Here is a 26,654-nt window from a genome sequence, read left to right on the forward strand (position 1 = left end):
TGGATCAATTGGAAGACCAGTGGAACTTTTTCAATCCACCCTTCCCCTCTCTGGGGTAGCTTTACTTGCTCTAGAACAGTGGTTCCCAACCTTTTTTTGGGCCATGCCCCACCTAAACATCTCTAAAATCCTGCCCCCCCCCATGACGTATAATTCTTATTATTCAAAAAGTGAATAAGTAAAAAGTGACCTTTCCCCATCTGGCATGGTGGTGTGCCTCGAGATTTTTTTCATGAAACAAGTGTGCCTTTGCCCAAAAAAGGTTGGGAAACACTGGTCTAGCCCAATATTTTCTATTTTGATTGGCTCCAATCTTGCTGCCCAGTTTCCTCCTTTCACTTTAGGAGCTTGTAGGTCCACATTTGGTTGCAGGAAAAAGGGAGTGTTTGGAATTGTGTGTATTCCATTCAGAAATTCATTTGACTTCCGTGGAAAGGCCCTGAAATGAACTCTGGTAGATTTCTTTGCATAGGTTCCAACTGTGATCAATTCTTGTTGAAGGTCAATGTTACAGTGGCCAAGTATTTTGCCTACAGCATGCCTGCCTTCCCTAACGCTTTCTTCCTTGGATTTCAGCCGTAGGTTTGGGCTCGTGGTGCTTTCACATGACCCTAAAGTATGAAATGCAGGTTAGTACTGCTTTAAAATGTCCACGCGCCTTTTATGGATGTGTGTTTTTTCTTCCTAGAACTCTTTATGGGGTGGTTGGAGCAGTTGTAAGTTTTTACTACAGACAAATCTAAGTAAGCAAATACCCTGTCTGCAAAATAATAACTGTACATTTAAATGGTTTAAATGTACTTTCTACAAAGTACATTCAGAAATCTTAAAATAAGACAGAAGCCTTTTTAAAAACTGAACATCACTGACCTAGAATAAATAAATATGAAGAGCCAGTCTGTGAACATGTTACTTGGGGAAGAGGAGTGGTCTGTAGAAATTGAGACTAGCTTGGCTGCGGATATGTTTCAGGTCCTGTGTAGCCTAGTGACTAAGAGAAATATCCCTATGTGCTCTTAGGCAAGCCAGTAAGCATTGCCCAAATGCAGTTGATAACAGGATGCCCAGCTGCTATACTGGGGAGTCTATATCATTGCACAGCTTAGTATCTCCTCTGATAATGGCTCTTGTATTTTTTATTATTATGATGTGATGGTCAGAGTTTATCCAGCCAGCCAGCCAGCTTGGCTGTAGCATGTACATTAATTAATCTCTTTGAATATAGCAGTTTCCTCCTGTTGGCGCTTGCTGTCCTCTTAACTGCTGGTTAATTGACCGCTATTGTCTGCCATCGTGGAGCATGGCCTCTTACTAGACCTGGTGGTGCCTTTACAATCCCACGCAGGGAGAGAATCCCGTTCCAGACTGTCTCTGACCTCCTTGACCACTTCACAAAACATTGTGTGTCGCTCTTGACTCAGCGCTGCCATTAAAAAATGCAACCCTAGATCACCTCCTCCTCCCCCGAATCTTCTGTGGATTAAATTGTAAATGCTTTTCTGCATTTTTTTTTGTAGCTGTTGGATGAGCTGCCCATGATCTACAGTTGTTGCATGTTTGTCTACTGCCTGTAAGTATTTGTCTTGCTAAAACCTAATTCCAATTGCCTCTACTTTGTAGGTGTATTCTTTATCTTGCTAACATGGGGGGGGGGGAGGTGTTAAAATGACCAATGGGCCACAAAGCACTGAACCTGCAGTGCTCACACCAGACTGCAGGCCATTTACTCTTACCACCCATTTTTATAGCTGCTGGGAAATTTTAGGACCCCCCCCCCCCCCGCGCAACATTTGCAGGAGAACTGATGGACATGGAGCAGGGGGCATGCAGCCCTTTCCCTATTCACTGATTCACTGTGTGTGTGTCCCTCTTCCTTTTAAAACCTTTCTGGAAGCACACCTGGCAGAGGTGAAAGGGGGAGAATATTTGGGGATGCACGAGTTCCAAGCATCCCTCCTTTGCTGATTCTTCTTCCTGTGGAGGATAGTGCCTACTAGTCCTAACGGTTACATAAAACCTCTTGGTTATGTGGTTGTCTGTCTCTGATTCCCTACTGCCAGGGAACCATTGGCACGGGAGGGATATTTCTTTCATCAGCAGGGTGTGGGCTTCCAAGAGGCAGTGGTTCCAAGAGGCCAATGTGCTAAACAGCTCGCTTGGCTAGATGGACCTTTGATCTGATTCCACTGCACACTTGCCGTCCGCATTGCGGAGATAAATGCAGGCTTCAAAATGCACAGCGGCTGGATATAATCTCAGCTAGGATATTTAAGGTTGGTGGTTCGAATCCCCGCGACGGAGTGAGCTCCCGTTGCTCGGTCCCTGCTCCTGCCAACCTAGCAGTTCGAAAGCACGCCAAAGTGCAAGTAGATAAATAGGTACCACTCCGGCGGGAAGGTAAACGGCATTTCCGTGTGCTGCTCTGGTTCGCCAAAAGCGGCTTAGTCCTGCTGGCCACATGACCCGGAAGCCTGTACGTCTTCTCCCTTGGCCAATAAAGCGAGATGAGCTCCAGAGTCAGCCATGACTGGACCTAATGGTCAGGGAGTCCCTGTATCTTTACCTAGGATATTTCAGTCTTGTTTTCAGCAGGACCTAGGAAGTTGTATGAAGAAAAAGAAAGCCGCCATTTTCCAGGAGTTTGGCAAGAGGCCCAATTATGGATGAAATGCAGCCTGATTATAGTCAGAACTGTGTGTGTGTTGTGCAGTTTTACAGACTGCGCCATTGGTTCAGAGTTCAGTTTCCCCAAAAAACCTCTCCTTCCCTTTTTTGTAAAGCCACAAATTTCTAACCCTTGTGTTCACAGCGGTGCACTTGAAAGTGACTAGGCACCGGCTGATGAAATCCTGGAAGCCATAATGGTTGAACAGCTGTTTAGAGCGTGGTGCTGAGAATGCCAAGATCGCAGGTTCCTTTAGGTATCCGAAGATGGCTATCAAATCTCCCGGTCATTTCTTTATCCGGGAAAACATCCCTCCACCATTCCTCATAAGGCTTGGTTAATTAATAATAATAATAATAATAATAATAATAATAATAATAATAATAATAATAATATTTGTACCCAACCCACCTCTGTGGGCGGCTTCCACAGAGACCAAAAATACACTAAAATGTCACACATTAAAAACTTCCCTGAACAGGGCTACCTTAAGATGTCTTCTGAATGTCAGGTAATTGTTTATCTCTTTGACATCTGGTGGGAGGGCGTTCCACAGGGCAGGTGCCACTACCAAGAAGGCCCTCTGCCTGGTTCCCTGTAGCTTTGCTTCTCGCAGTGAGGGATCCACCAGAAGGCCCTCGGCGCTGGACCTCGGCGGTTTACAGACCCTTGATCATCTTGGTCACTCTCCCTGGGACTCTCAGGTGCTGAATCTTGCAAAGCACCATAGTTTGTGCTTTCATGATAGCCCTGTAGACCTGCGGAGTCTGAGCATCACTTAGAACAGAATAACAAAATCTCCATCTTGGAGCAAAACCTGCTGCCTGCAGAACCTACGCAAAGTTTCTGCTCGGCTGCACACCCTGCACAAAGAGCAATTATAACCTGGCCGTGCTACGTAATTTTCACGGCAGTAGGCAGCTGAACACTCCTGCCTAGCTTAATAGCCGTGTCTTTCTTCACTTCATTTTGTACTCGCTGTTCTTCCCCCCCCCCCCGCCTCCTCTCACAGGTAAGTTCAGAACACCTGTACCTGCCTCAGTGTCTTCCTCCAAACGATAACGTTTTCCCTTCACCCCATGATGAATTATGTTTATGGTGACGTATTGTTTTTTAGAGAGGAAAATGACACGGTGAAATAGTTAACTTAGAAGGAGGGCAGGCAGTCCACTTCCAGACTGCCACTGTTTGGCGAGCAGGGTTTAGTTGTGCACTGGCAGATGAAGGTTGCACCGTGAAAGTGGACTTGGCACTCTTTTGCAACAAACCTGCTTACAGAACGAACAAACAGAACTTTTGTGATGACCAGATTTGACGGGGAAATGCCCTGGAAAGTGTGGAATAAAGGCACTGACAGGCAGCCCTGTTCAGGGAAGTTTTTAATGTGTGATGTTTTAGTGTATTTTTGGTTTCTATGGAAGCCGCCCAGAGTGGCTGGGGAAACCCAGCCAGATGGGCGGGGTACAAATAATAAATTATTATTATTATTATTATTATTATTATTATTATTATTATTATTACTGACGTCTAACTTCAGTGCAAATGGGACGCGGGTGGTGCTGTGGGTTAAAGCCTCAGCGCCTAGGACTTGCCGATCGAAAGGTCAGCGGTTCGAATCCCCGCGGCGGGGTGCGCTCCCGCTGCTCGGTCCCAGCGCCTGCCAACCTAGCAGTTCAAAAGCACCCCCGGGTGCAAGTAGATAAATAGGGACCGCTTGCTAGCGGGAAGGTAAACGGCGTTCCGTGTGCTGCGCTGGCTCGCCAGATGCAGCTTGTCACGCTGGCCACGTGACCCGGAAGTGTCTGCGGACAGCGCTGGCTCCCGGCCTCTAGAGTGAGATGGGCGCACAACCCTAGAGTCTGTCAAGACTGGCCCGTACGGGCAGGGGTACCTTTACCTTTACTTAACTTCAGTGCAAAGAAATTGTAATGAATGCTCAAGAAACAGGCTGTCTGGAAGAGCCACAAATGCTTTTTCTACAGTTGCCCTACAAGGCTTTGGTTCCTATGGTTGTCCATGCATTTATTTCGTCCCACTGTTCCGTGAAGCAGGTCTGGGAGGTTTTTGAAAACGCAGAAACCCATCCCTGCTTCCCAGATTATGCACTAAGTGCATATTGCACAATCTCTCTTTCAAATCATCTTCAGGGTGGAAAAACATTTTCTTTAAAGGACTATATTTTTCCTCCTGCCTTGCGTTAGTATTTAAAAATTAGTGGTGAGGGAGGGAGGGAGGGACATACTCCAGAGTTGGGGTGTTGGCCAGTTCTTGCATGTTCCCACCAAGCCAGTGTGGTGAGCTTCTCCCCCCTTCTAGTCACCAACAAAAGAAACTCGACCTGTTCACCAGCCTTAAAAGACCTTGTAATAAATGCCTTTGTCACTGCTGCCTCTCATCACTGTTCATCTTTGTGTCTCTTTCAGGTATGAATGTTTCAAGTACAAGAAAACAATCAATTATCCCCTCCTGTTTATACTAATAGGCTACAGCATTGGCGTCAGCATAGTAAGCAGCACAGTTTGGTGGTTTCTTTTTTAGAAGACTTTTCCTCCTCCTCTGCCCCCTGCCCTTTGCAAATTGCATCTGTGAATATCCTACAATAACCCTCTCCTGCGCCCAGTTGCAGATGACTCTGCAGCCATGAGTAGCACAGGGCACTCCTCCTGGCACTGGGAAAAATAGCAGTGGGGGGGGAAGGCAGGACAAGGTGCTGCCAATCTGATTTTTGAGTGATTTGCTGCACCCTTTTGTAGTTCAGCGTCAGACCGCTTGCATTAATAATAATAATTTTATTATTTGTAACCCGCCCATCTGACTGGGTTGCCCCAGCCATTCTGGGCAGCTTTCAACACCTATAAAAACATAACGAAACATTAAAAAGGCTCCCTAAAAAGGGCTGCCTTCAGATGTTTCTAAAGGTTATATAGTTACTCATCTCATTGACATCTGGTGGAAGGGCGTTCCACAGGGCGGGCGCCACCACCGAGAAGGCCCTGTGCCTGGTTCCCTGCAACCTCACTTCTCGCAGGGAGGGAACTGCCAGAAGGCCCTCGGAGCTGGACCTCAGTGTCCGGACTGAACAATGGTAGCGGAGACACTCCTTCAGGTATACAGGGCAGTGGTGATTCCAGGGGTACCTTGGTTCTCAAACTTAATCCATTCCGGAAGTCTGTTCCAAAACCAAGGCACACTTTCCCATAGAAAGTAATGCAAAATGGATTAATCCGTTCCAGACTTTTAAAAACCCCTAAAACAGCAATTTAACATGGATTTTACTATCTAATGAGACTATTGATCCATAAAATGAAAGCAATAATCAATGTACTGTACTATAAAATAAATAAGACCATATTGTAGATGATAAAAATTAAAATTAATGCTTTTTATTAATCTGCACTGATGATCATCATTGTTTGGATGGGGGGCTTTTATCCATTTCCACAGTCACACAATCAATGAATCAGTAGCTGAACTGGGTTCCACATAGTCAAACAAAAACAAATTAACCCCAAAAGCCTCAAAAACAAAAACACAAAATAAATACCAAAAACAGAAGCACCAAATACCTTGGTCTCGAACTTAATCCATTCCAGAAGTCCATTTGACTTCCGAAATGTTCGAAAACCAAGGCGCAGCTTCTGATTGGTGCATGCGCACTGGAAACAATAGCCAACAGCCGCATGGGCCATTCGGCTTCCGAAAACGTTCGAAAACCGGAGAACGCACTTCCAGTTTTCGGGGTTTGGGAACCAAGGCGCTTGAGAACCAAGGTACCACTGTATACATGGCAAACAGAGAATTCCCGCAGTGCTGCTCTAGATGCGTTCAGAACTGTAGAACCTACAGAGCTACTTTATTCTGAGTCAGGCTGCTAGCCTATCTGGCCAGTGTTGAAGGGCAGCAGCTCAAACAGAAGCCTTTCCTTGTCCCTGAGAGCATTCTAACTGGAGGTGCCAGGGACCGTATACGAAGCATTTGCTGTGCCCTGCAACCCTCCCCGCGCCCTTTGCATGCCGCAAGCTGCCTCAGGTATCCCTGCAGTCATTTGTAGCCTGGGACCTCCTTGCCCTTCCCCAGTAGTCACATAGAACGAGCGCGTTGGGCTAAAATGCCAGCCAAAGCCACAGTCTGACACAGGAGTGCCACCACACCACACCCACACCTGGGCATCCTCCTGTTCTGATGCCACAGGTTGGTCACTAGCGGTACACACCAGCTACAGCTGTTTTATGCATATATTTCTTTGTGTTTCCTTTCTGCAGGTATACCTAAATTGGAAACAGCCGGTGTTTCATCAGGTAAACAGTTGCTCATTTGTCGGTTTAAACAGAGGGGATGCAATTGGTCATCGTTTCTCGGGCACAACTGGTGGGAAATCAGTGTTTCTTGGCACCGAATCATTTGCCGCACAACCCGTTCTCTCAGATGTCATGCTTAAAGTGATGCTCAGTCACTGCATTGCAAACCAATATCTGTTGGGTGCAAGATCAAAACTAGAGATGTAATACTCAAGCATGGAGCATCATTTTCTTTTTCTTGTGCTTGAAACTGTAGTTATGCGTCTTACCGCATCCTGAGTAGAATTTAGGAGGGCTGCCATGACTTCCCAGATCCATCACAGCCCAGGGACCACTAGTTGATCATCCCTTTGCAAAGAAATCAAGTTCTGTAGTGCGCAACTGCCAACTTAGTTGTATCTGTGAGTGGCTAAAATTTGGTGATCAGCATACAGCAAGCAGACCAATCAATCAATAGACTTTATTTACGTAGCCGACAGGCCATAGCATCGAAGGACAAACATCGACAAGAATACATTACAAATATAGATACCATAAAAGCCTATGACCTGTTATGTGGCTAAATCTGTGGGAGAAAGTCACCCCCATCAGGAAAATATCCCACACTGTTGCTTCCTTTTACATCCTCCAAACCGCTTGGAGCCTCTCTCTTCCACCCCCCGCCAGTTTCCACTGACGTGTAGTACCACCAAAGGCATGTGTTCATGCTAACTTTGTTGCACCTGGTGTTGCAACCTGGTTTGGGTAGAGAGGAAGGAGAAATATACATTGTTGTCATTTTGTTGTGTCCGACTCTTCGTGACCCCATGGACCACAGCACGCCAGGCACTCCTGTCTTCCACTGCCTCCCACAGTTTGGTCAAACTCATGCTGGTAGCTTCGAGAACACTGTCCAACCATCTCGTCCTCTGTCGTCCCCTTCTCCTTGTGCCCTCCATCTTTCCCAACATCAGGGTCTTTTCCAGGGAGTCTTCTCTTCTCATGAGGTGGCCAAAGTATTGGAGCCTCAGCTTCAGGATCTGTCCTTCCAGTGAGCACTCAGGGCTGATTTCCTTCAGAATAGAGAGGTTTGATCTTCTTGCAGTCCATGGGACTCTCAAGAGTCTACTCCAACACCATAATTCAAAAGCATCAATTCTTCAGCGATCAGCCTTCTTTATGGTCCAAGAAAGATACATAGCTCCCAACATTTTAAGGCCTTTAGATAGATGTCTATGAAGAATGGTTTTGGGACCAGACTGAAGGTGCAATCCTGACTAGAGAGAGGGCTGCACTGAATGCAGTGCAGTTTAGTTCTGGGTAAACATGCATAGGATTGTCTTGTAGAAAAATATTTAGATTTCCTAGGCGGCTGCATCAAATTTCTAAAGGCCCAGGCAGCCAGTCTTTACTATCTCTGCTGCAAAAGACAAAGAACTCAGCCATCTATTCTCCTCTTCCCCAGCAAATGTCTAACATTTCTGAATGGATATGGGGTTTTTTTTTGGGGGGGGGGTGATTAAGAGCTACTTTTCAGAGTTAACATATTTGTGTTGGGTAAAATCACACCTGTGTAGACAAGCTGCTGATAATTCAGATGTGCCGAATTAGATACTGCAGGCCGGGCTGAGAAATTTGCTTAATTGTGAGCAATGTTCAACCCTACCCTCTGGCGATGTGTTTTTAATAGCAGAAGCTTTGTAAGCATGATATAAATAACGTACCTTGGCAAGAGAGCAGAAAGCACTCCTCGCTTTCTGCAATTAATTGTCAGAACACATGCAGACATGACTGTGTTCCAAATGTGTCTGGAGTCTCTCATTATGCTGTGCTATTTTTGATTTCCCTTATTTAGATGCATAATTTCTGCATTTTAGAATTGTAGCGATGCATGAACGTACGTCGCCACAGCATGTCTTCCAAATGGATCAGTATCCAATATCATCTGCTACCTGTCTTTTGAAGGAATCTGCTCTCTCACTGCTGTCTCAACAGCTCCTGCTGGTTCTTCTCCCTCCTCTTCCTAGTTTGACAATCCCTTTTCATGTGATAAATGTCACAGCAAGCACACTGGCAGATTATACGTTCTGACTATATTAGAGAACCAACCAGCAAGATACTTCCCTTTTTGTAATTGATATGCACAGGCTAATTTGCACGTTGGTTTAACATTCTGGAATGTAGTGTATTTTTTAGAAGAGTTTTTTTTCAGCTGTGGACGATAGTGGAAGCAAATAAATCTAGCAAAGAGTGAGGTTGACACCGCAAACGTTGAAGGGACAGCTGTAGAGGGGAGCTACAGATATTGGCAGTATACCTGAATTATTGAGGGTCAGAGTCTCTTGACATGTCAATCACAATGCTACTTGGATCAATAAATGGGAGAGAGGGCATTTAAAGTCAGATGACCATTGCAAGCCTACTTTCTTCCGGCTGGAGACCAAGTGACGTGGAGGGAGAGGATAGAAGCTTGGGGAAGAAATCCTGGGCATATTTGTGATGATGTTCAGAACTACAGGTCCAAAGGAGGGCCTGAGCAAGTGGTTTGATGCAGGAACACCAAAGAAGGATGTCAAAAATGCCAGAATCAAAGAATTTTAGAGTTGGAAGGGGAGCTTGACGGTCATCTAGTCCAATCCCCTGTGATGCAGGAATCTTTTGCCCAACATGGGGTTCGAACCCACGACCCTGAGATTAAGTGTCTCATGCTCTACCGACTGAGCTATCCAATAATAAATGTCAATAATATCCAATAATAATAATAGTAATAATAATTTATTATGGTGACAGCAGTCACGAAATTAAAAGATGCCTGCTTTTTGGGAGAAAAGCAATGACAAACCTAGACAGCATCTTAAAAAGCAGAGACATCACCTTGCCAACAAAGGTCCGTATAGTTAAAGCTCTGGTTTTCCCAGTAGTGATGTATGGAAGTGGGAGCTGGACCATAAAGAAGACTGATTGCCGAAGAATTGATGCTTTTGAATTAAGGTGCTGGAGGAGACTCTTGAGAGTCCCATGGACTGCAAGAAGTTCAAACCGATCCATTCTGAAGGAAATCAGCCCTGAGTGCTCACTGGAAGGACAGATCCTGAAGCTGAGGCTCCAATACTTTGGCCACCTCATGAGAAGAGAAGACTCCCTGGAAAAGACCCTGATGCTGGGAAAGGTGGAGGGCAGAAGGAGAAGGGGACGACAGAGGACGAGATGGCTGGACAGTGTTCTCGAAGCTACAAACATGAGTTTGACCAAACTGTGGGAGGCAGTGGAAGATAGGAGTGCCTGGCGTGCTCTGGTCCAGGGGTCACGAAGAGTCGGACACGACTAAATGACGACAACAACAAATTTATACGCTACCCATCTGGTTGGGTTTCCCCAGCCACTCTGGGCGGCTCCCAGCAAAATATTAAAATACAATCATTCATCAAACATTAAAAGCTTCCCTAAACAGGGTTGCCTTCTAGAGCTTTAGTAAAGAAAGGTGAAGAGACCCGATGCCTTTGCAGACGCAGGGAGGACACGGCGGCAGCGGGATGTTATCATGGCTTGTCCGCGCACAGGCAAATGTGTATACTATACTTATAGGCAAGACAGCGTACGGCAATCTGCCCAGAACCTCCCATCAGCCCACCTGACCCACGAAGGTGTAGGTGGCAACTATCCAAGGTTTATAGACAGCTCACCTCTCTGGGCCAAGAGCCCAGCATCCCAAGAGCCCAGCACAGATAAACACAACATCAAAGCAAGCCAGTTAGCATAGATCAGAGCAAGTCAGTGCAAATATATATGAGCTCATCATTGCAACAACTACCAAATAATTGCGGGGTTATCTTGGCTACCAAGACGGTGCTTGCAGGCCTCCCGGAACAGTTCCCCTTTTGTTCAGTGCAGAGTGGGAGGCACAGAAACCGAATTTAACAAAAGCAAAGATGCGGAATGACAGTCTGAGCATCGGCTTTAGCGGCAAATGGGGTGTTAAGGGAGAAATCGAGATTGATTTCGCAGGAATCATTGGGCCACACTATCAACTAACATATTACATTATTAAAAGCAAAAATCGTCAGGTGCGTGAACTGGAATAACATGGCCTCGGGAGGCAGTTGGGGGGAATCCAAGTCAGTTTATTTCAGTTTTTCTTTTTACCTCTTGTAAATCTGACTTGTCCCTCCCTCCTGGGCAAGCGTTTTCTTAAAGCAATGGTAGGCTAAATTTAGCTAGCCTTGCATATGTTCGCAGAAGCGCAACACTTTTCATGCAGGGAAGCATAGCATTCTATTAATTTACCTGCAGAGGGGAGAGACCCAGAGAAAATTAAACCTTCTTTCCTTCTGCTTTGTCGTACAGGTTATGTATGGAACGCTGGTGGCTGTTCTAGTACTGCGATCTGTATATATAGTCTTATGGTAAGGAACGGGTTAACTTTAAAACGCTTGCACTTGATCATTTGTGGGAGGGGAGTTATTGGTTTATTTCCCTTTTTTGTTTATTATGTTTTAGTGGTCTCATTTTTTCATTTTTAGCCTACAAACAAGCCTGAGTCAAAAATCAAAGGATAGGCTTGTTCAGCGAGGACATGGGAGAGTTGCGGAGGGGTCCAGAACCGCAGGCTAATTCATAGAATCATAGAATTGTGAAGTTGGAAAGGGGTCCCAGGGATCATCTAGTCTCTCTGCAATGCAGAGAGGGAGCCCACTCTGGCTGGCGTCCACCTGGCTACATATTGACCTCTAATGGCCTAGTACCCACGTACCTACGGGACTGCCTCTCCTGGTATGCCCCGCGGAGGACCTTAAGGTCCACAAATGACAAAACTTTGGAGGTCCCAGGTCACAAGGTGGTTAGATTGGTCTCAACTAGGGCCAGGGCCTTTTCAATACTGGCCCTGACTTGGTGGAACGCTCTGTCCCAAGAGACCAGGGTCCTGCAGGATTTGACATCTTTCCGCAGGGCCTGCAAGACAGAGCTGTTCCGCCTAGCTTTTGGTTTGGACTCGGTCTGACCCTTATGGTTTTGGTCTATGGGCTACTTTTAAAATGAGGCTGCATTTTAAATTGCATTTTAACCTGTATTTTAAATTGTTTTTTTCCCTATTATGTTTTTACTGTAATTTTACTGGTTGTTAGCTGCCCTGAGCCCGGCTCTGGCCAGGGAGGGCGGGGTATAAATAAAATTATTATTATTAACTAAAACCAAAATGGACAGTCAGAATAAACGGGGGTGGAGCAGCTCCTCTATGAGGAAAGGGTTCATCATTTGTGGGTTTTTCGTTTCGAGACAAAGCGAGTGGAGGGAGGGGACATGATGGAGGTGTGCAGAATTACCCAGAGTTTGGAGAAGGTGGGTAGCGAGAGATTTCCCCCTTCCCCCAACCCCTGTCCTAGTACAGTGGTACCTCGGGTTACATACACTTCAGGTTACAGACTCCGCTAACCCAGAAATAATACCCCGGGTTAAGAACTTTGCTTCAGGATAAGAACAGAAATCGTTCTCCGGCGGCGCGGCAGCAGCAGGAGGCCCCATTAGCTAAAGTGGTGCTTCAGGTTAAGAACGGACCTCCGGAACGAATTAAGTACTTGACCCGAGGTACCACTGCACCTCGAACCCAGGGACATTCAACCAAGCCAAACGTTGGTAGTTTCGGGACAGACAAAAAGGAAGGGCTTCTTCACATAGTTGAACTGTGGAGTTTGATCCCACAAGAGGCTGTGATGGCTACCAATTTGGATCGACTTAAAAGAGAATTAGTCCAGTCCATGGAGGATAAGAGCGTCGGTGGCTTCTAGCCACAATAGCTGTGTTTCACCTCCACGGCTGGCATTTTCTAAATACAGTGGTACCTCGGGTTAAGTACTTAATTCGTTCCGAAATTAAATTAAAGCACCACTTTAGCTAATGGGGCCTCCTGCTGCCGCCGCGCCGCCGGAGCACGATTTGTGTTCTCATCCTGAAGCAAAGTTCTTAATCTGAAGCAGTATTTCTGGGTTAGCGGAGTCTGTAACCTGAAGCGTATGTAACCTGCAGCGTATGTAACCCGAGGTACCACTGTACCAGTTTGTGGGGGCAGCAATTGGGGAGAGGGCTGCTGCTCTCAGGTCCTGCTCGCGGTCTTCCCAGAGGCCTCTGGTTGGCCAGTGCCAGAGCACAGGACTCTCCCTTCGCCTGAGTCAGACCACTGGTCTGGCCTTTCTCAGCATTGCCAACATGACTGGCAGTGGCTCTCCCAAGATTTCCGCCATGCCTGGAGAGGCCGGGGATTGAACACAGGGACTAGATGGGCCTTTGGTCTTGATCCAGCAGGGCTCTTCTCCTGTTGTTAAATCTGCTTTAAGGTATTTAAAAACTCTCATTTGCTTCTCTCTAGGGTATACCCGTGGCTGAGGGGCCTAGGCTATACGTCCCTGACAGTATTTTTGCTGGGGTTTTTCCTTTGGAACGTAGACAATATTTTCTGCGATAAACTGAGGTAAGTGAACTGCGCATGCAATTCTCGTTCACTGACCTTGCGGTTTGGGGGGGGGGGGATTTAACTCCAAAACCCCATCGTTTTTAATACTGTTTTTGAAATATTGTAACCCGCCCTGAGACCTTGTTATCGTTGACGATAATAATGGTCGTAGTTGGCAACTGTCTGCCTCAAGATACAATAATAATAATAATAATAATAATTAATAATAATTTATTATTTGTACCCCACCCATCTGGCTGGGTTTCCCCAGCCACTCTGGGCAGCTTCCAACAAAGACCAAAAATGCACTAAAATGTCACACATTAAAAACTTCCCTGAACAGGGCAGCCGTCAGATGTCTTCTGAATGTCAGGTAGTTGTTTATCTCTTTGACATCTGATGGGAGGGCGTTCCACAGGGCGGGCGCCACTACCGAGAAGGCCCTCTGCCTGGTTCCCTGTGGCTTTGTTTCTCGCAATGAAGGAACCGCCAGAAGACCCTCGGTGTGGACCTCAGTGTCCGGGCAGAACGATGGGGGTGGAGACACTCCTTCAGGTATGCAATGGAGTGTGCCTCCGGGGGTGAAGTCAAAGCGCTGTGTTAGCAGCACCAAAGTGACCTCCCTGGAGCGCAAGCCTGGGCAGTGTGTCTAGAGGTCCTGTGCAGTCCAGATGAGACTTGCCTCTCGGTGCCCCGGAACATAACCCCACATAAGTGGGGAGTTGCCTATACAACATGCAGTACTAAACCACCCATGGGCCCCTTGGCGTTGCGTCACCCTTGTACACTCTGATCTAAATTGTAGCTCCTAAATCATAGCTTCACTGTCTCAGTCTGTCCAGAACTGTAAAAGGCAAAGGATGGTTAAGTCCAGTCAAAGGTGACTATGGGGTTGCGGCTCTCATCTCGCTTTCAGGCCGAGGGAGCCGGTGTTTGTCTGCAGACAGCTTTCTGGGCCTTTTGGCCAGCAGGACTAAACCGCTTCTGGCACGACGGGACACCGTGATGGAAAACAGAGCGCACAGAAATGTTGTTTACCCTCCTGCCACAGCAGTACCTATTTATCTACTTGCACTGGTGTGCTTTTGAACTGCTAGGTTGGCAGGAGCTGGGACCGAGCAATGGGAGCTCACCCAGTTGAGGAGATTTGAACCGCCAACCTTCTGATCGGCAAGCCCAAGAGGCTCAGTGGTTTAGACCACAGCGCCAATCATGTCCAGAACTGTACTCTTGCAACCTAGCGTTTGAAGGTAGACCACACAGTTGGGAGAACGATAGGGTGCCATCTGTCAGACTGTAGTCAGCATTGACAAACAGTATTGGAATATTCTGGGTTAGGACAACCATATGTCAGGAGTGCTCTGCTGGTGTTTCCTGCTTGGCAGGGGGTTGGACTCGATGGCCCTTGTGGTCTATTCCAACTCTATGATTCTAGGAGGTTGTGATGAGAACATGGTTTTTCCCCCACCCCCAGTTCTAAGGTTGGGGGGGGGGGAGCTGGGTTTAGGAGGGCAACTGTGTGTGGCCAAGGTCCCCTTGCAACTGTGGCATTTAGCTTCCATGGTAGAGAATTACAGAGACTTGAAAGTTACCTAAACAACTGGTGCGACAACTGCATGTCTTTCATCCCGCTGCTCCAGCGATTGCATGCACTCTAGAGACTGTGTTGGACTGAACGTGAGCAGCTTTTTATCAGACAGTCCTGAGCTACATGGAAGATCTAATCTGAGTGAGCTTCAGCCAGAGAGATTGCTTTAGTGACGTTACGTCCACCTCATTGGGCTGCAAATGGGCTGTGAGACGTGCTTTTGTCAGACAAGTCTTTTTCCACGGTCTCTTTCACAGCCACCGGGGGTGGAATAAACTGCCCTGTAACCCACACAAATGTCAAATTGAACATGCGGTTACAAAAAGCAGTTCTTGTCTCCTCTGACGCAAGGAAGCCTCATTGCGCACGGAAAGGTAAACTGGGTGCACCAAAAAAGCTATTGACACCTTTCACGCTGGTTTCTCTGTCAGGCAAGCCCACGTTTTCCTCGAGTGTACAGCTTTGACGAAGGTCACCTTTTAAACCAACACCAGCTGATGACATGGCTCCTCAAATCAATACACACTGTGGAAACTTCACACTGGACTTCAAGCATCTGGCATTGTGTGCCTCCCCATTTTTCCTCCAGACTCTGGGTCCTTAGTTTCCAAATGAGATGCAAAAGCTGCTCTCATCAGAAAAGGGATTTGGGGAGCCATGTCATCAGCTGGTGTTGGTCCACTGTGCTTCATTAAGTCCAGGGTCAACATAGCCATCTACCAGGAGATTTTGGAGCACTTCATGCTTCCTTCCGCAGACGAGCTTTATGGGGATGCTGACTTCATTTTCCAGCAGGACTTTGGCACCTGCCCACACCAAAGTACCAAAACCTGGTTCAATGCCCATGGGATTACTGTGCTTGATTGGCCAGCAAACTCGCCTGACCTGAACCCCATAGAAAATCTATGGGGCATTACAAAGAGAAAGATGAGAGACATGAGACCGAGCAATGCAGAAGAGCTGAAGGCTGCTATTGAAGCTTCATGGTCTTCCATAACACCTCAGCAGTGCCACAAGCTGATAGCATCCATGCCACGCTGCATTGAGGAAGTAATTGATGCAAAAGGGGCCCAAACCAAGTACTGACTACATATGCATGCTTCTACTTCTCAGAGGTCCAATATTGCTCTATTTGCAGTCCTTATTTTGCTGATTTCATTTAATATTCTTATTTCATTTAATATTCTAATTTTCTGAGATTGTTAATTTGGGGTTTTCATCAGCTGTATGCCATGATCATCACAATTATAAAAGGCTTGACATCTCTCGCTTTGCATGTCATGAGTCTATCTCATATATTAGTTTCACCTTTTAAGTTGAATTACTGAAATAAATAAACTTTCCCACAATAGTCTAATTTTCTGAGTTTCACCTGTATATTCTGCAAGAGAATGGAAAGCACTGTTTCAGCAAGCTGCCAGGCAAAGAAAATGTTGAGTTAGTATCGCCAGATCTTCCTAGAAAGCAGACACCCAGGAAACTGGTCTGACAGGTATATAAATTGAGCGGCTTAGAGGCCCAGGTTGTGACTCTGTCCTGTTTTTTTTCTCTCTCCACAGGGGTTTGCGGGCGAGGCTACCTCCGCTTGTGAGCGTCATGACGCAGTTTCACGCCTGGTGGCACATTCTTACAGGCCTCGGCTCCTACCTTCATATCTTGTTCAGGTGTGACGGCCTCCCCTTCTTGTGGGCTCTGGGTGGGGAAACTCCTGCCCCATGTGCTGCCAACTTCATAGCTGTAAACCATTCCCCTTCCTCCCAGAAGATTAAGAAGCGTGACTGCTTTCTTGGTATAAAGTTCTGTTAATAAGATTAGGAGCTGCGTCCAGGGCTGTATGCATTGAAGAGGAGCAGCAGTGGGTGACAGGCAGCAAGGGGGTTGGCAGGGAGGAACGGCAGCAACTGGTGCAGCGCCGGCCCTGTCATTAGGTAGAGTGGGGCAGCCGCCTCAGGCAGCTGACGTGGGACACTTCTGAAAGCGCAACAATAAATAGCAATTTATTCTTATTTTATTTTTCACTGTCAGGAAGGGGGAGAGAAGACACTTGTGGGTAGGGCAGGGCTGGGCAAGATCTGGTTTTCAACTTCTTGATATATCACTAGCTAAACATCACGATATACTGATATATCACAATGTCCGCAATAAGGGTGGAGCTATGTATAGTGGTACCTCTGGTTGCAAACGGGATCCGTTCTGGAGGCCCATTCGCAACCTGAAAAGAGCACAACTTGCAGCGGCGCATCTGCGCACGCGCAGGTTGCAATTCGCCGATTATGTGCATGCGCATGACGTCATTTTGCGCTTATGCGCATGCGCGAACAGCGAAACCCGGAAGTAACCCCTTCTGGTACTTCCGGGTCGCCACGGGACGTAACCTGAAAGAACGTAACATGAAGCAGACGTATGACTGCAGAGGTATTCGCTGGCTTCATGGTTTTCCCCACATTGTGATTTTTGCTTAGCACACATGCATGCACATCATGATTTGTGATACATTGCCGGGTCAAAAAATGAAACCGATGACGCACTATGGACTTCAAACCGGTTTTGGACAATATATCGCCCAGCCCTACTTGTGGGGTTAACTCATCCAGGTGCCACAATAATTTGACTATACAGCTGGACTCGTGGGGGCAGAGGAGACAATGCCTTGGGAGGCAAAATGTCTGTACTGGCTCTGGCTATAGCTTTGCCCACCTGCCCTCTCCACCTGAGCTCTGAATACCAGCTGCTGGGAATCGCGAGCTGGGAGAAGGTATTTGCACCCTGCATATTGGCTTCTCATAGACATGTGGTTGGCCACCAGAAGAGCAGCGTGCTAGACAGGGGCCTTTGGCCTGATCTAGCAGAGCCAGGCTCCTCTTGTGATCCCTCACCTCAGTATCGCTGCACAAGAGTCCCAGCTTCAGCAATAATAATAATAATAATAATAATAATAATAATAATAATAATAATAAAATTATTTACACCCCGCCCTCCCCAGCAAAGACTGGGCTCAGGGCGGCTAACACCAAATATAAAAACAATGGATTGAAATACAGTTTAAGATTAAAATACAACATAAAAACATTAAAATGCAGCCTCATTTCAGTGGAAACTCAAATCAAAAACTTTTGGGGGGATAAAAACTTTTTGGGGGATAAAAGTGTCAAGTCTATCCAGACTGGTCCTACATGGGCCAGAAAAAAGCCAGGGAAGTCCCCAAACAGGAGTTCCAACACAGAAGGAGAAAGGAAAAAAGAAAGAAAGGGGGGGAGGGAATAAAATTGATTCCAAGCCAAAGGCCAGGCGGAACAATTCTGTCTTACAGGCCCTGCGGAAAGAAATCAGATCCCGCAGGGCCCTGGTCTCATGAGGCAGAGCGTTCCACCAGGCCGGAGCCAGCGTTGAGAAGGCCCTGGCTCTGGTTGAGGCTAATCTGACTTCCTTAGGGCCCAGGACCACTAGGGTGTTGCTATTTATGGACCTTAAGGTCCTCCGTGGGGCATATCGGGAGAGGCGATCCCGTAGGTACGAGGGTCCTGGGCCGTGAAGGGCTTTAAAGGTCAAAATCAGCACCTTAAATCAGAAGCTCCGCTCAGCGGTGGGCTTCCCTGTCCCATCAGATGCTGGCCCAGCTGACCTCCATGGTTCCCCTCCTGCTCTCACAGTCCCAGGCACGCAAAACAGGAGGCTGGTTGCTTTTGCCTTTGTAGAGTTGGAAGGTTACCCCGAGGGTTATCTAGTCCAATCCCCTGCAATGCAGGAATCTTTTGCCCAGCGTGGGGCTCGAACTCACAACCCGGAGATTTAAGAGTCTTGTGCTCTGCCGACTGAGCTGCCCAGCAGCTCCGGCGTTCAGTTGAGTTGGGGCCGTGTTCTGTCGTCTCACCTAAGCGGATGTACCCAATCGCTTGTTTTAATCTTCATTTATTTCCTTCTCTCCACTCACCTCTCCTCTTTAGCTTATATTCAAGGACACTTTACCTGAAGTACAGGCCAAAGGTCAAGGTAAGGAACTCTACAGTAATTTACGGCTTGCACAGGTGATGGGACTTGTTAGGACAGAAGCATATAAGACTGGTAGTGATGGATTATTTTTTTTCCTTTTTTGATTTGCTTTTCGCTGTAGGGAAAAACAAAAGATACGGCATACATAAAATCTGCAGTGTCAATTTAACATTGAGAAAGAAGAGAAAAGGGCACACGCGTCCTGAGCTATATTATTCAAAAAACATAATGAACCACTGTCATTCCGCCCCCACCAATAAATTGTATTGAGTTTTAAAACCTGCTTGAGTCCTTTTGTAGTGAGTTAATTTTGTCACCAGCACAATGGTCCACGTCCGGAAGGGACCTCTTGAGAAACGAAGGGATCCATAAGCGTTTTCCAGTTAGCTCCTTGTGCCCACCTGCGGCTTTAAGGAGATTTATTGCATCTTCTAAATGCGATTCATCGACCAGGCGATCGAGGGTAGCGCCAGCAAAACCACTTCGGGGTCTGGAGGCGTTTTAAACGATCGTAGCTGAAGCAGTTCTGCAGGAATTTTGGTTTAATGGACGCAACCAAATTGCATAGAAGGAAGGTGCAGGTGTTGAGGCACAATTGATCTTGCAGCCTGGCAGGTTGCGATGGTGTGCTTTCTTTGAAGTAAGATTCTGTAAGATTGTGATGTTCCTCCTTTGGGCTCAGAGGCAGCATTCAGGACAAAAATGTTCTTTTGAATTGCTCCAGCAAGGCCCTTAAGTTTCCCCGTCTTCACATGTGTAGACAAGGACCCATAGCTCAGTGGTGGAGCGCGTGCTTGGCATGCAGAAGGTTGCCAGTCCCTGACATACCTCCCTTGTTAGCAGGATCAGGAAAGCAGTCCTCTCTCTCTCCCTCTTTTTCTCTGAACCTGGAAATTTTTTGATAGCCCTGGAATTCTTTTGCCGGCCGCTGGAGTTCCCAAACTGTGGTCTCTGGACCATAGGCTTCGTTCAGGCGGACCAAAACGAGTCAGTGAAGAATGCATACAGTTTGAGTTCTGTGGAATTCAGATTGTCATACAGTAAAATACAATATAGGAGATAAAAGAATCAATAAAAAATACAGCGTGCGGCAACAGGAGCAAAAAAAATAATAATTAAATGATCTGCCAAGACCAGCAATTTTTAAGTGGTCCACAGAGGGGGATTTTCAGAACTACCAGGGGAAACAATACCGGGCTGGATGGATAAATGATCTGTTTTAAGGCTGCCTCCTTAGTTCCCGCAGCATTTCCTACATCCCTGGGTTTTTGATACGGCGCTCGTTTTTCCCCTCTGAGTAAACGAAGCAAAGCTTTTATTGACAAATCAATAAGAACACTAGTTTCAAAACTTTTGGATCAGTTGAAAAACATGTATCGCTCGTCGATTTGAACTGCTTTTAAAATTCACCTTAACGTCTTGCAAATCCTTCAGTGGCAGCTGGCCGTTTTGCAGAGAGCACCCTCCCTGCTCCCCCTTCACAAGGGGCCCTGCCTCTTCCAAGGTGTTAGGTGCGTGTGTCAGCATAGAACAAGGAGCAATCTTTGACTTGAGAACGATTCGTTTTCTTAGTAAGCGTAACTAATCAATGCACAATCACTTGAATAGCATCTCTGTTTTTGCATGTGTGCATTTATCGCAAACTCTAAACCAGATGTAGGCTCTCTAGATGTGGGACTCCCAGCTCCCTTGGTTCTGTTCACCGGAGCCATTAGCGACGGCTGGTGGGCATCGGGAGTCCAAGAGCATCTCAAGTGCGCTCCCGTTGTTCGGTCCCAGCGCCTGCCGACCTAGCAGTTCGAAAGCACTCCCGGGTGCAAGTAGATAAATAGGGACCGCTTACTAGCGGGAAGGTAAACGGCGTTTCCGTGTGCGGCTCTGGCTCGCCAGAGCAGCGATGTCACACTGGCCACGTGACCCGGAAGTGTCTCCGGACAGCGCTGGCCCCCGGCCTCTTGAGTGAGATGAGCGCACAACCCTAGAGTCTGTCAAGACTGGCCCGTACGGACAGGGGTACCTTTACCTTTTAAGTGATTCTGACGTCTCTCAGAAGCTGCTGCTTAGAATCATAGAATCATAGAGTTGGAAGAGACCACAAGGGCCATCGAGTCCAACCCCCTGCCAAGCAGGAAACACCATCAGAGCACTCCTGACATATGGTTGTCAAGCCTCTGCTTAAAGACCTCCAAAGAAGGAGACTCCACCACACTCCTTGGCAGCAAATTCCACTGTCGAACAGCTCTTACTGTCAGGAAGTTCTTCCTAATGTTTAGGTGGAATCTTCTTTCTTGTAGTTTGGATCCATTGCTCCGTGTCCGCTTCTCTGGAGCAGCAGAAAACAACCTTTCTCCCTCCTCGTTTCAGTGCCTCCACTGGGCTGCAGCAAATTGGCTTCCCTTGGAACAAAAGTTCCAGTTTCAGAGATTTAATTTTGTTTGGGGGGGAGAGAATGTTAAACACCAACCCCTATACTGCTCTTGCTTCCTATTTACATAAAAAAACAAAACCCAAACATGTTGCTTGCATTCACACGATTAACTTGACGCCGGGCTTTCCTTTTATTTTATTTTATTGATACAGCAAGAAAAAAGGGAAGAAAAAACACAAATACCAAATTACACACAGGAATAACCATAGACACATACTTTTCTTAACAAACAATAAAACATAAATTGGTCTTAACACTAAAGACCCAACCTCCCGTCTATTCCATATTTCAATTTCATATTACTTATTGCCAGTACACACTTTTATCATAATTAAACTTTTTCTTAATATATCTAATTTCTTATATCTACCTTGCAACTATTGCTGACTTTCCTCGAATGCTGCAACAGAATTTAAACTACTATATTTAGGTGTCAAATATTCTTTGAAAACCTCCCATTTTGAGACAAATTCCTGTTTTGATTTATTCTTTATTTTTTCCGATAGACCGTCTAATTCGGCATATTCTGTCAGCTTTTGGATCCAAACTTGTATACAAGATTGGACGCCTCGCTTGCCTTGAGGGTTCCTCTTGGGGCCTAAGGAGCAAGCTTCTTTAAAAAACCCATCAGAACATGGCTGTTTTGAACATTGTTCTGAAACATTGTTCTGAACCACCAGAACGACGTGTCCCACAAGAGTAATGAAACAGCTTGCACCCTTTTTTCGTGTGTGGAGGCAACAAGAACACACTCCGGGCGATAATATTGCTAAGTCTCAGTGGGGTGGCTGTCGCTTTCTCCTGTCCCTATTGCTGGGACATGCCTAATTGTCTTGAAAATCTTCCACTTCAAATGCAGCACTGAACTCACACACAAGGCAGGCATCCAAGCGGGAACCTTTCCAAATACCGTATTTTTTGCTCTATAAGACTCACTTTCCCCCTCCTAAAAAGTAAGGGGAAATGTGTGTGCGTCTTATGGAGCGAAGGCAGGCTGCGCAGCTATCCCAGAAGCCAGACCAGCAAGAGGGATTGCTGCTTTCACTGCGCAGCGATCCCTCTTGCTGTTCTGGCTTCTGGGATTCAGAATATTATTTTTTTCTTGTTTTCCTCCTCCAAAAACTAGGTGCGTCTTGTGGTCTGGTGCATCTTATAGAGCGAAAAATACGGTACTTTAAAATAGGTTTGCCCAGTGCCACAGTTGGAAAAGCTTCCATGAGACAGCCCAGCTGCTAAGAACTTGCTTCACTTTCGCAGAACGCTCAGTGCTTTCTAGGGCAAACAGAGGGAGGAAGAGCTAAGCTTTGGAATTCCTTGCCAAGTCATTTGCTTGGACAGACGGAGGGGTCAAGGGGAGCGGGGCTGCATCTCCAGCATGCAGCACTACAGCATTTTAGAGCTTTGTGTCACTGGGTGGAGATAAAGGATTGTCTTGCTTTCTCGCTTTGCTATTTCGTTTAGGCTGTTAAGGAATTTTCTGTTCAGTGATTTAACTGGTTTGCATTTAGATGGGTGATGTCTGTTGTTGCTGTTTCCTTGTATTACCCTTGATGTTGTAACCCGCTCTGGCCTTGTGAAATGCGTAAAAATGGAAATATAATAAAGTAAATGTCATTTTTGAAGGTGCCTTTTGATCGAATAACTGCACTACCTTTCATGTACATATTAATTTTCTTAACAAGATTTGTATAGCAGGTACTCTTAAAGAAAGCATAAGGCGGTATAAAATTCTAAGCAAACGTAGGAATTAAAAACAGACTTTAAAAGCAGCAGACAAAGAAGCATAGAGTTGGAGGGGACCCCAACGGTCATCTAGTCCAACCCCCTGCAGTGCAGGAATAACATCATCAAAATTCAGAGAAAATCAACAGTGTGAAAAGCAGACATACAAATTAAAATTACGTGTCTGGGTATGGTTGCCTAAACGAAACGTTCTTTGTAGGCATCGAAAGCAGTGCCATGGAGGTGCTTGCACTAATATTAAAAACCCAGGAGCCCATGCACCCCCCAGCTGGCAAATGGGGCCACAGGGTGCCACCCTCCGCAGTCCCTGGGGCAGTTGGAGCAGAGCATTCAGTTTCTGGCAGGGAGGCAAATTTCCTTCAGCAACTGCACTCCTCCTCTGGCTGAAGGCTGGGGCCAGGCCAGTCTCCCCTCTTGCCTTAACAAAGATGCCTTAGTTCTGACGACAAGAGGTCCCCAAATGGCTTTCTCCCAGTGCTGCAGTGCTAGGGTTTGGGATCCCGGGATTGCAGCAGTGAGAACGCTTCTCTGCACATAACGGCTGCTCTTGCGCCTATCTCCAGGCCATGTGAATTGCCTCTTCTAACGTGAAGGTTAATGTCTTTCCCAAGCCGGCTAAAATTCCTGGTTGCTAGAGCACTGAGTCCAGGAGGCGCCATGGCTCAGTGGGAGAGTATCTGCCTTGTGCGTATACATTCAGAAGGTCCCAGATTCAGTCCTTGTGGGCATCTCTAGGTAGGCTTGGGAGAGACTTCCTGAAGCCTGGGACCCTGGAGAGCTGCTGTCAGTGTTGACTATACTGAGCTAAATGGACCAAGGGTTCGACTCAGTATCAGAGTATCAGACATGTACAGTATGACAGCTCTCCCATCTTTTTTTGCTTATTAAACCAATAAAAGTTTTTCAGAATAGAGAGTCACCCAGATGCTCTTGTGTATAAACACTGCGTAAACTGGAATTACTATTTACCAATCATGTTCATTCCCTTGCTCCTGTGTCTTTTAACAGCAGCTTGGTCTGTGGACATTAGCAAGTGACTATCTGCTTGCTTGCGTGCTATGAAAACCCCCTGGCCTCTACAGATCAAGCTGCTTTTAAGTGGACAGGAGCCAAAACCGGAACGTTTTGTCTGATCAGTTGGCAATCTCCAGGGAGGTATGTGTGTTGTGTTTCTATGTTTCGGCCCAGCAGTCTTAAGAACCCCTTTTCTCCCTTCCTTTCAATAGTTTCTCTTTGGGATTTGGCCTGTTCTCTTAGTAGAATCGACCAATAAGCAAGAATCTGCAAAGAAGCAATGACGAGGACATTTGACCAACGCTGAAGAGACAACTTACCCCAGATGCATCAGCAGAGTCTACAATAAACCACTTGGACTGGCGCGTTGAACGTTCTTGCAAAGGAATATCCCCCTTCCCTTCCCTCGGGAGCTGCAGAGAATCTGTAGAAACAAGAGCCAGCCTATCTACAGAAGCCACGATTAGAGGTTTTTCTGTGCTGGAGGTATCAAAACGAGGGCGTGGGATTTCTGTGTACAATACTTTTCGAGCTGCTGGGCTGGCAGATTGTGCTGCTCACAGAAAGCAAGTGTGTTTTCTGTTCTTGACGGTGGGTTACAGAGGTTTTTGTTTGGCTGGCCAGAATTTTCATTTGTGGGTGAAAACATGTCTGAGCATCATTTGAGCCAGTCAGGAACGGACAGACCATCTATTTAATCTTTATAGGGGTCTCTGTGTTCTCGGGCACACTCTGTATGTCTGCTGCTACATCCTAACCATCCGGGGCTTTACTCTGGCTTTCCAAAAAAATGGTTTCTTTAGCAATTTGCACACGATAAGGGGAGCTGGGGTAGGAGTGTTATTCTCTTAACTGAGTGAAATGTCCTGTTTCCTTTACAGACAGTGGGATTTTAATTTGATGGGGGAGTGTCTTTCCACGTGCAAAAGGTTTGTGAAATTTGCTGTTAAGTCAGTGATACTCGCACCATAAACAGAAGTCGTCCACCCCAGTGGTTACTTGTGGAACCAATAAAACAGTATTAGCTAGAGAGGTGTGACCCAGGATCCCCTGTGGAACAGTATAGGATGCTGGGACACATTTCTGCGATCACTGTGCAGCTGCAAAATGTTTTGAACCAGAGTAGGAGAACCGCCCCTTCGAAAACCACTCCCTCGCCATGGGATAATTGTAGGCCAAAGGAACAAATCTGCCTTAGCTCTCGCCCTCCAACCAATTGGAGATGTGAACTGTGAACCTGGACTTTAATTGCAGTCCTAAATAGTTACCTGGAGGTAACCAATCGCCGGTTCTCGTTCCCAAACAGATTTAATTCATGCCTGCCTGCCTTCCGGAGTACAAAATCCATGCACAACTGTTCAGATGCACACGTGCCATCTTTTGAGTCTTTTATCTCTCAGCCTAACCTACCTCATGGGGTTGTTTTGAGAATATTGGGTCTGCCACCCTGATCTCCTTGGAGGATGGACAGAATAAAAACATTAATAAGAAAGTTAGGATTGTGCCTTCCTAAAACGAAGAAAAGAAAAGTGTCAATTGGCCATCTGCCCTTTTCTTGACAGTTGCTTCAGAGGATCTTAAAAAGAGATGTATGCCTAATTCTACAGTTATGCTACCTGAAAACTGATGGGGTGTGTGCATGTGTTTTGCAGTTTGGTAGGTATCCCTGAACGTTGAGCAGGAGTTTTGCCTTGGGTGCTTCTTACACTGTGAGGAGCTAAGAATTGGGCTGTTCGGCTTCTGTCGGATTCTGCCAGATGGTGAAGGTTTTGTTGCATTGCTTTTCTTCCCTGCATGCTTTGAGCTCCTGTGTGCTTTGGCTAAAGTCAGCAGCCTCTCTTGAGCTAACGAGGCAGCTCAGTTTGTTTAAGAAGCTCCTGAATAGCACTGGTACCCGAAACCTCCACACCCCTTAAGAAAAAAGGCACAGGCTATTCCTCACCAGGACGACCAGAACAAACACTCATGCTATTTTTTTGCTCTGCTTTTGCTTCTCTGCATTTGGAATATTCGCTGCCTTCCTGAGTTTTCCAGCCACTTAAAAGGGGAAGAATCACAAAAGTGCATTTTTCCACCCACACCTTGTGCTCATGCAATAAGAGTTCCCACGCGGTCGAGATTAGGGGTCACTGCTTCTTAGATTGAACTCCCTGTGCATAAGCCGCTCATTGCTATCTCCCCCTCAACCCTGCAAGCTGGCTGACAGGCAGACGCTACAACCACCTGTCAGACACCTGATGCTGTTACGACAGCAGATGATTGACAGGTGCATGGTCCCAGCTGACTGACAGCGTTGGCCTGTGGGGGGTGGGGGAAATGGGGGTCAGGCACCAAAAAGGTTTCCCACCCCTGCTCTGCTGCAAAGGACTGCATTCACAAGATCATTTTCCCTGTGTGAAGTCTGAGGAAGGGCATTGCTTCGTGTTTGAAATTTGCCAGGCGCACTTTACACCTGGCTATCGGGACACGGGTGGCGCTGTGGGTTAAACCACAGAGCCTAGGAC

At 46.6% G+C, this 26,654-nt stretch overlaps 1 protein-coding gene across 2 annotated transcripts in view; it reads left to right on the top strand.

Annotated features, from left to right (window-relative positions):
• ACER3 (alkaline ceramidase 3) overlaps positions 1-24,514 on the top strand; it is a 50,662-nt gene extending 26,148 nt beyond the window's left edge. The window contains exons 3-11 of one of the 2 annotated variants that reach the window (XM_028725895.2): positions 577-629; positions 1,518-1,570; positions 5,089-5,170; positions 6,928-6,963; positions 11,287-11,345; positions 13,304-13,405; positions 16,535-16,639; positions 18,920-18,965; positions 19,087-19,248. In XM_028725895.2, coding sequence (XP_028581728.2) covers positions 577-629; positions 1,518-1,570; positions 5,089-5,170; positions 6,928-6,963; positions 11,287-11,345; positions 13,304-13,405; positions 16,535-16,639; positions 18,920-18,965; positions 19,087-19,134 — 584 coding nt within the window. In that variant the 3' untranslated portion in view covers positions 19,135-19,248. Of the gene's footprint in view, positions 1-576; positions 630-1,517; positions 1,571-5,088; positions 5,171-6,927; positions 6,964-11,286; positions 11,346-13,303; positions 13,406-16,534; positions 16,640-18,919; positions 18,966-19,086; positions 19,249-24,362 lie in introns of those variants that run through there. The other variant, XM_028725894.2, reaches the window with a different exon arrangement.
• The last annotated feature ends 2,140 nt before the right edge of the window (positions 24,515-26,654 follow it).

This window comes from Podarcis muralis, chromosome 4, assembly GCF_964188315.1.
Source record: "Podarcis muralis chromosome 4, rPodMur119.hap1.1, whole genome shotgun sequence".
In the NCBI taxonomy this organism is placed as follows: domain Eukaryota; kingdom Metazoa; phylum Chordata; class Lepidosauria; order Squamata; family Lacertidae; genus Podarcis; species Podarcis muralis.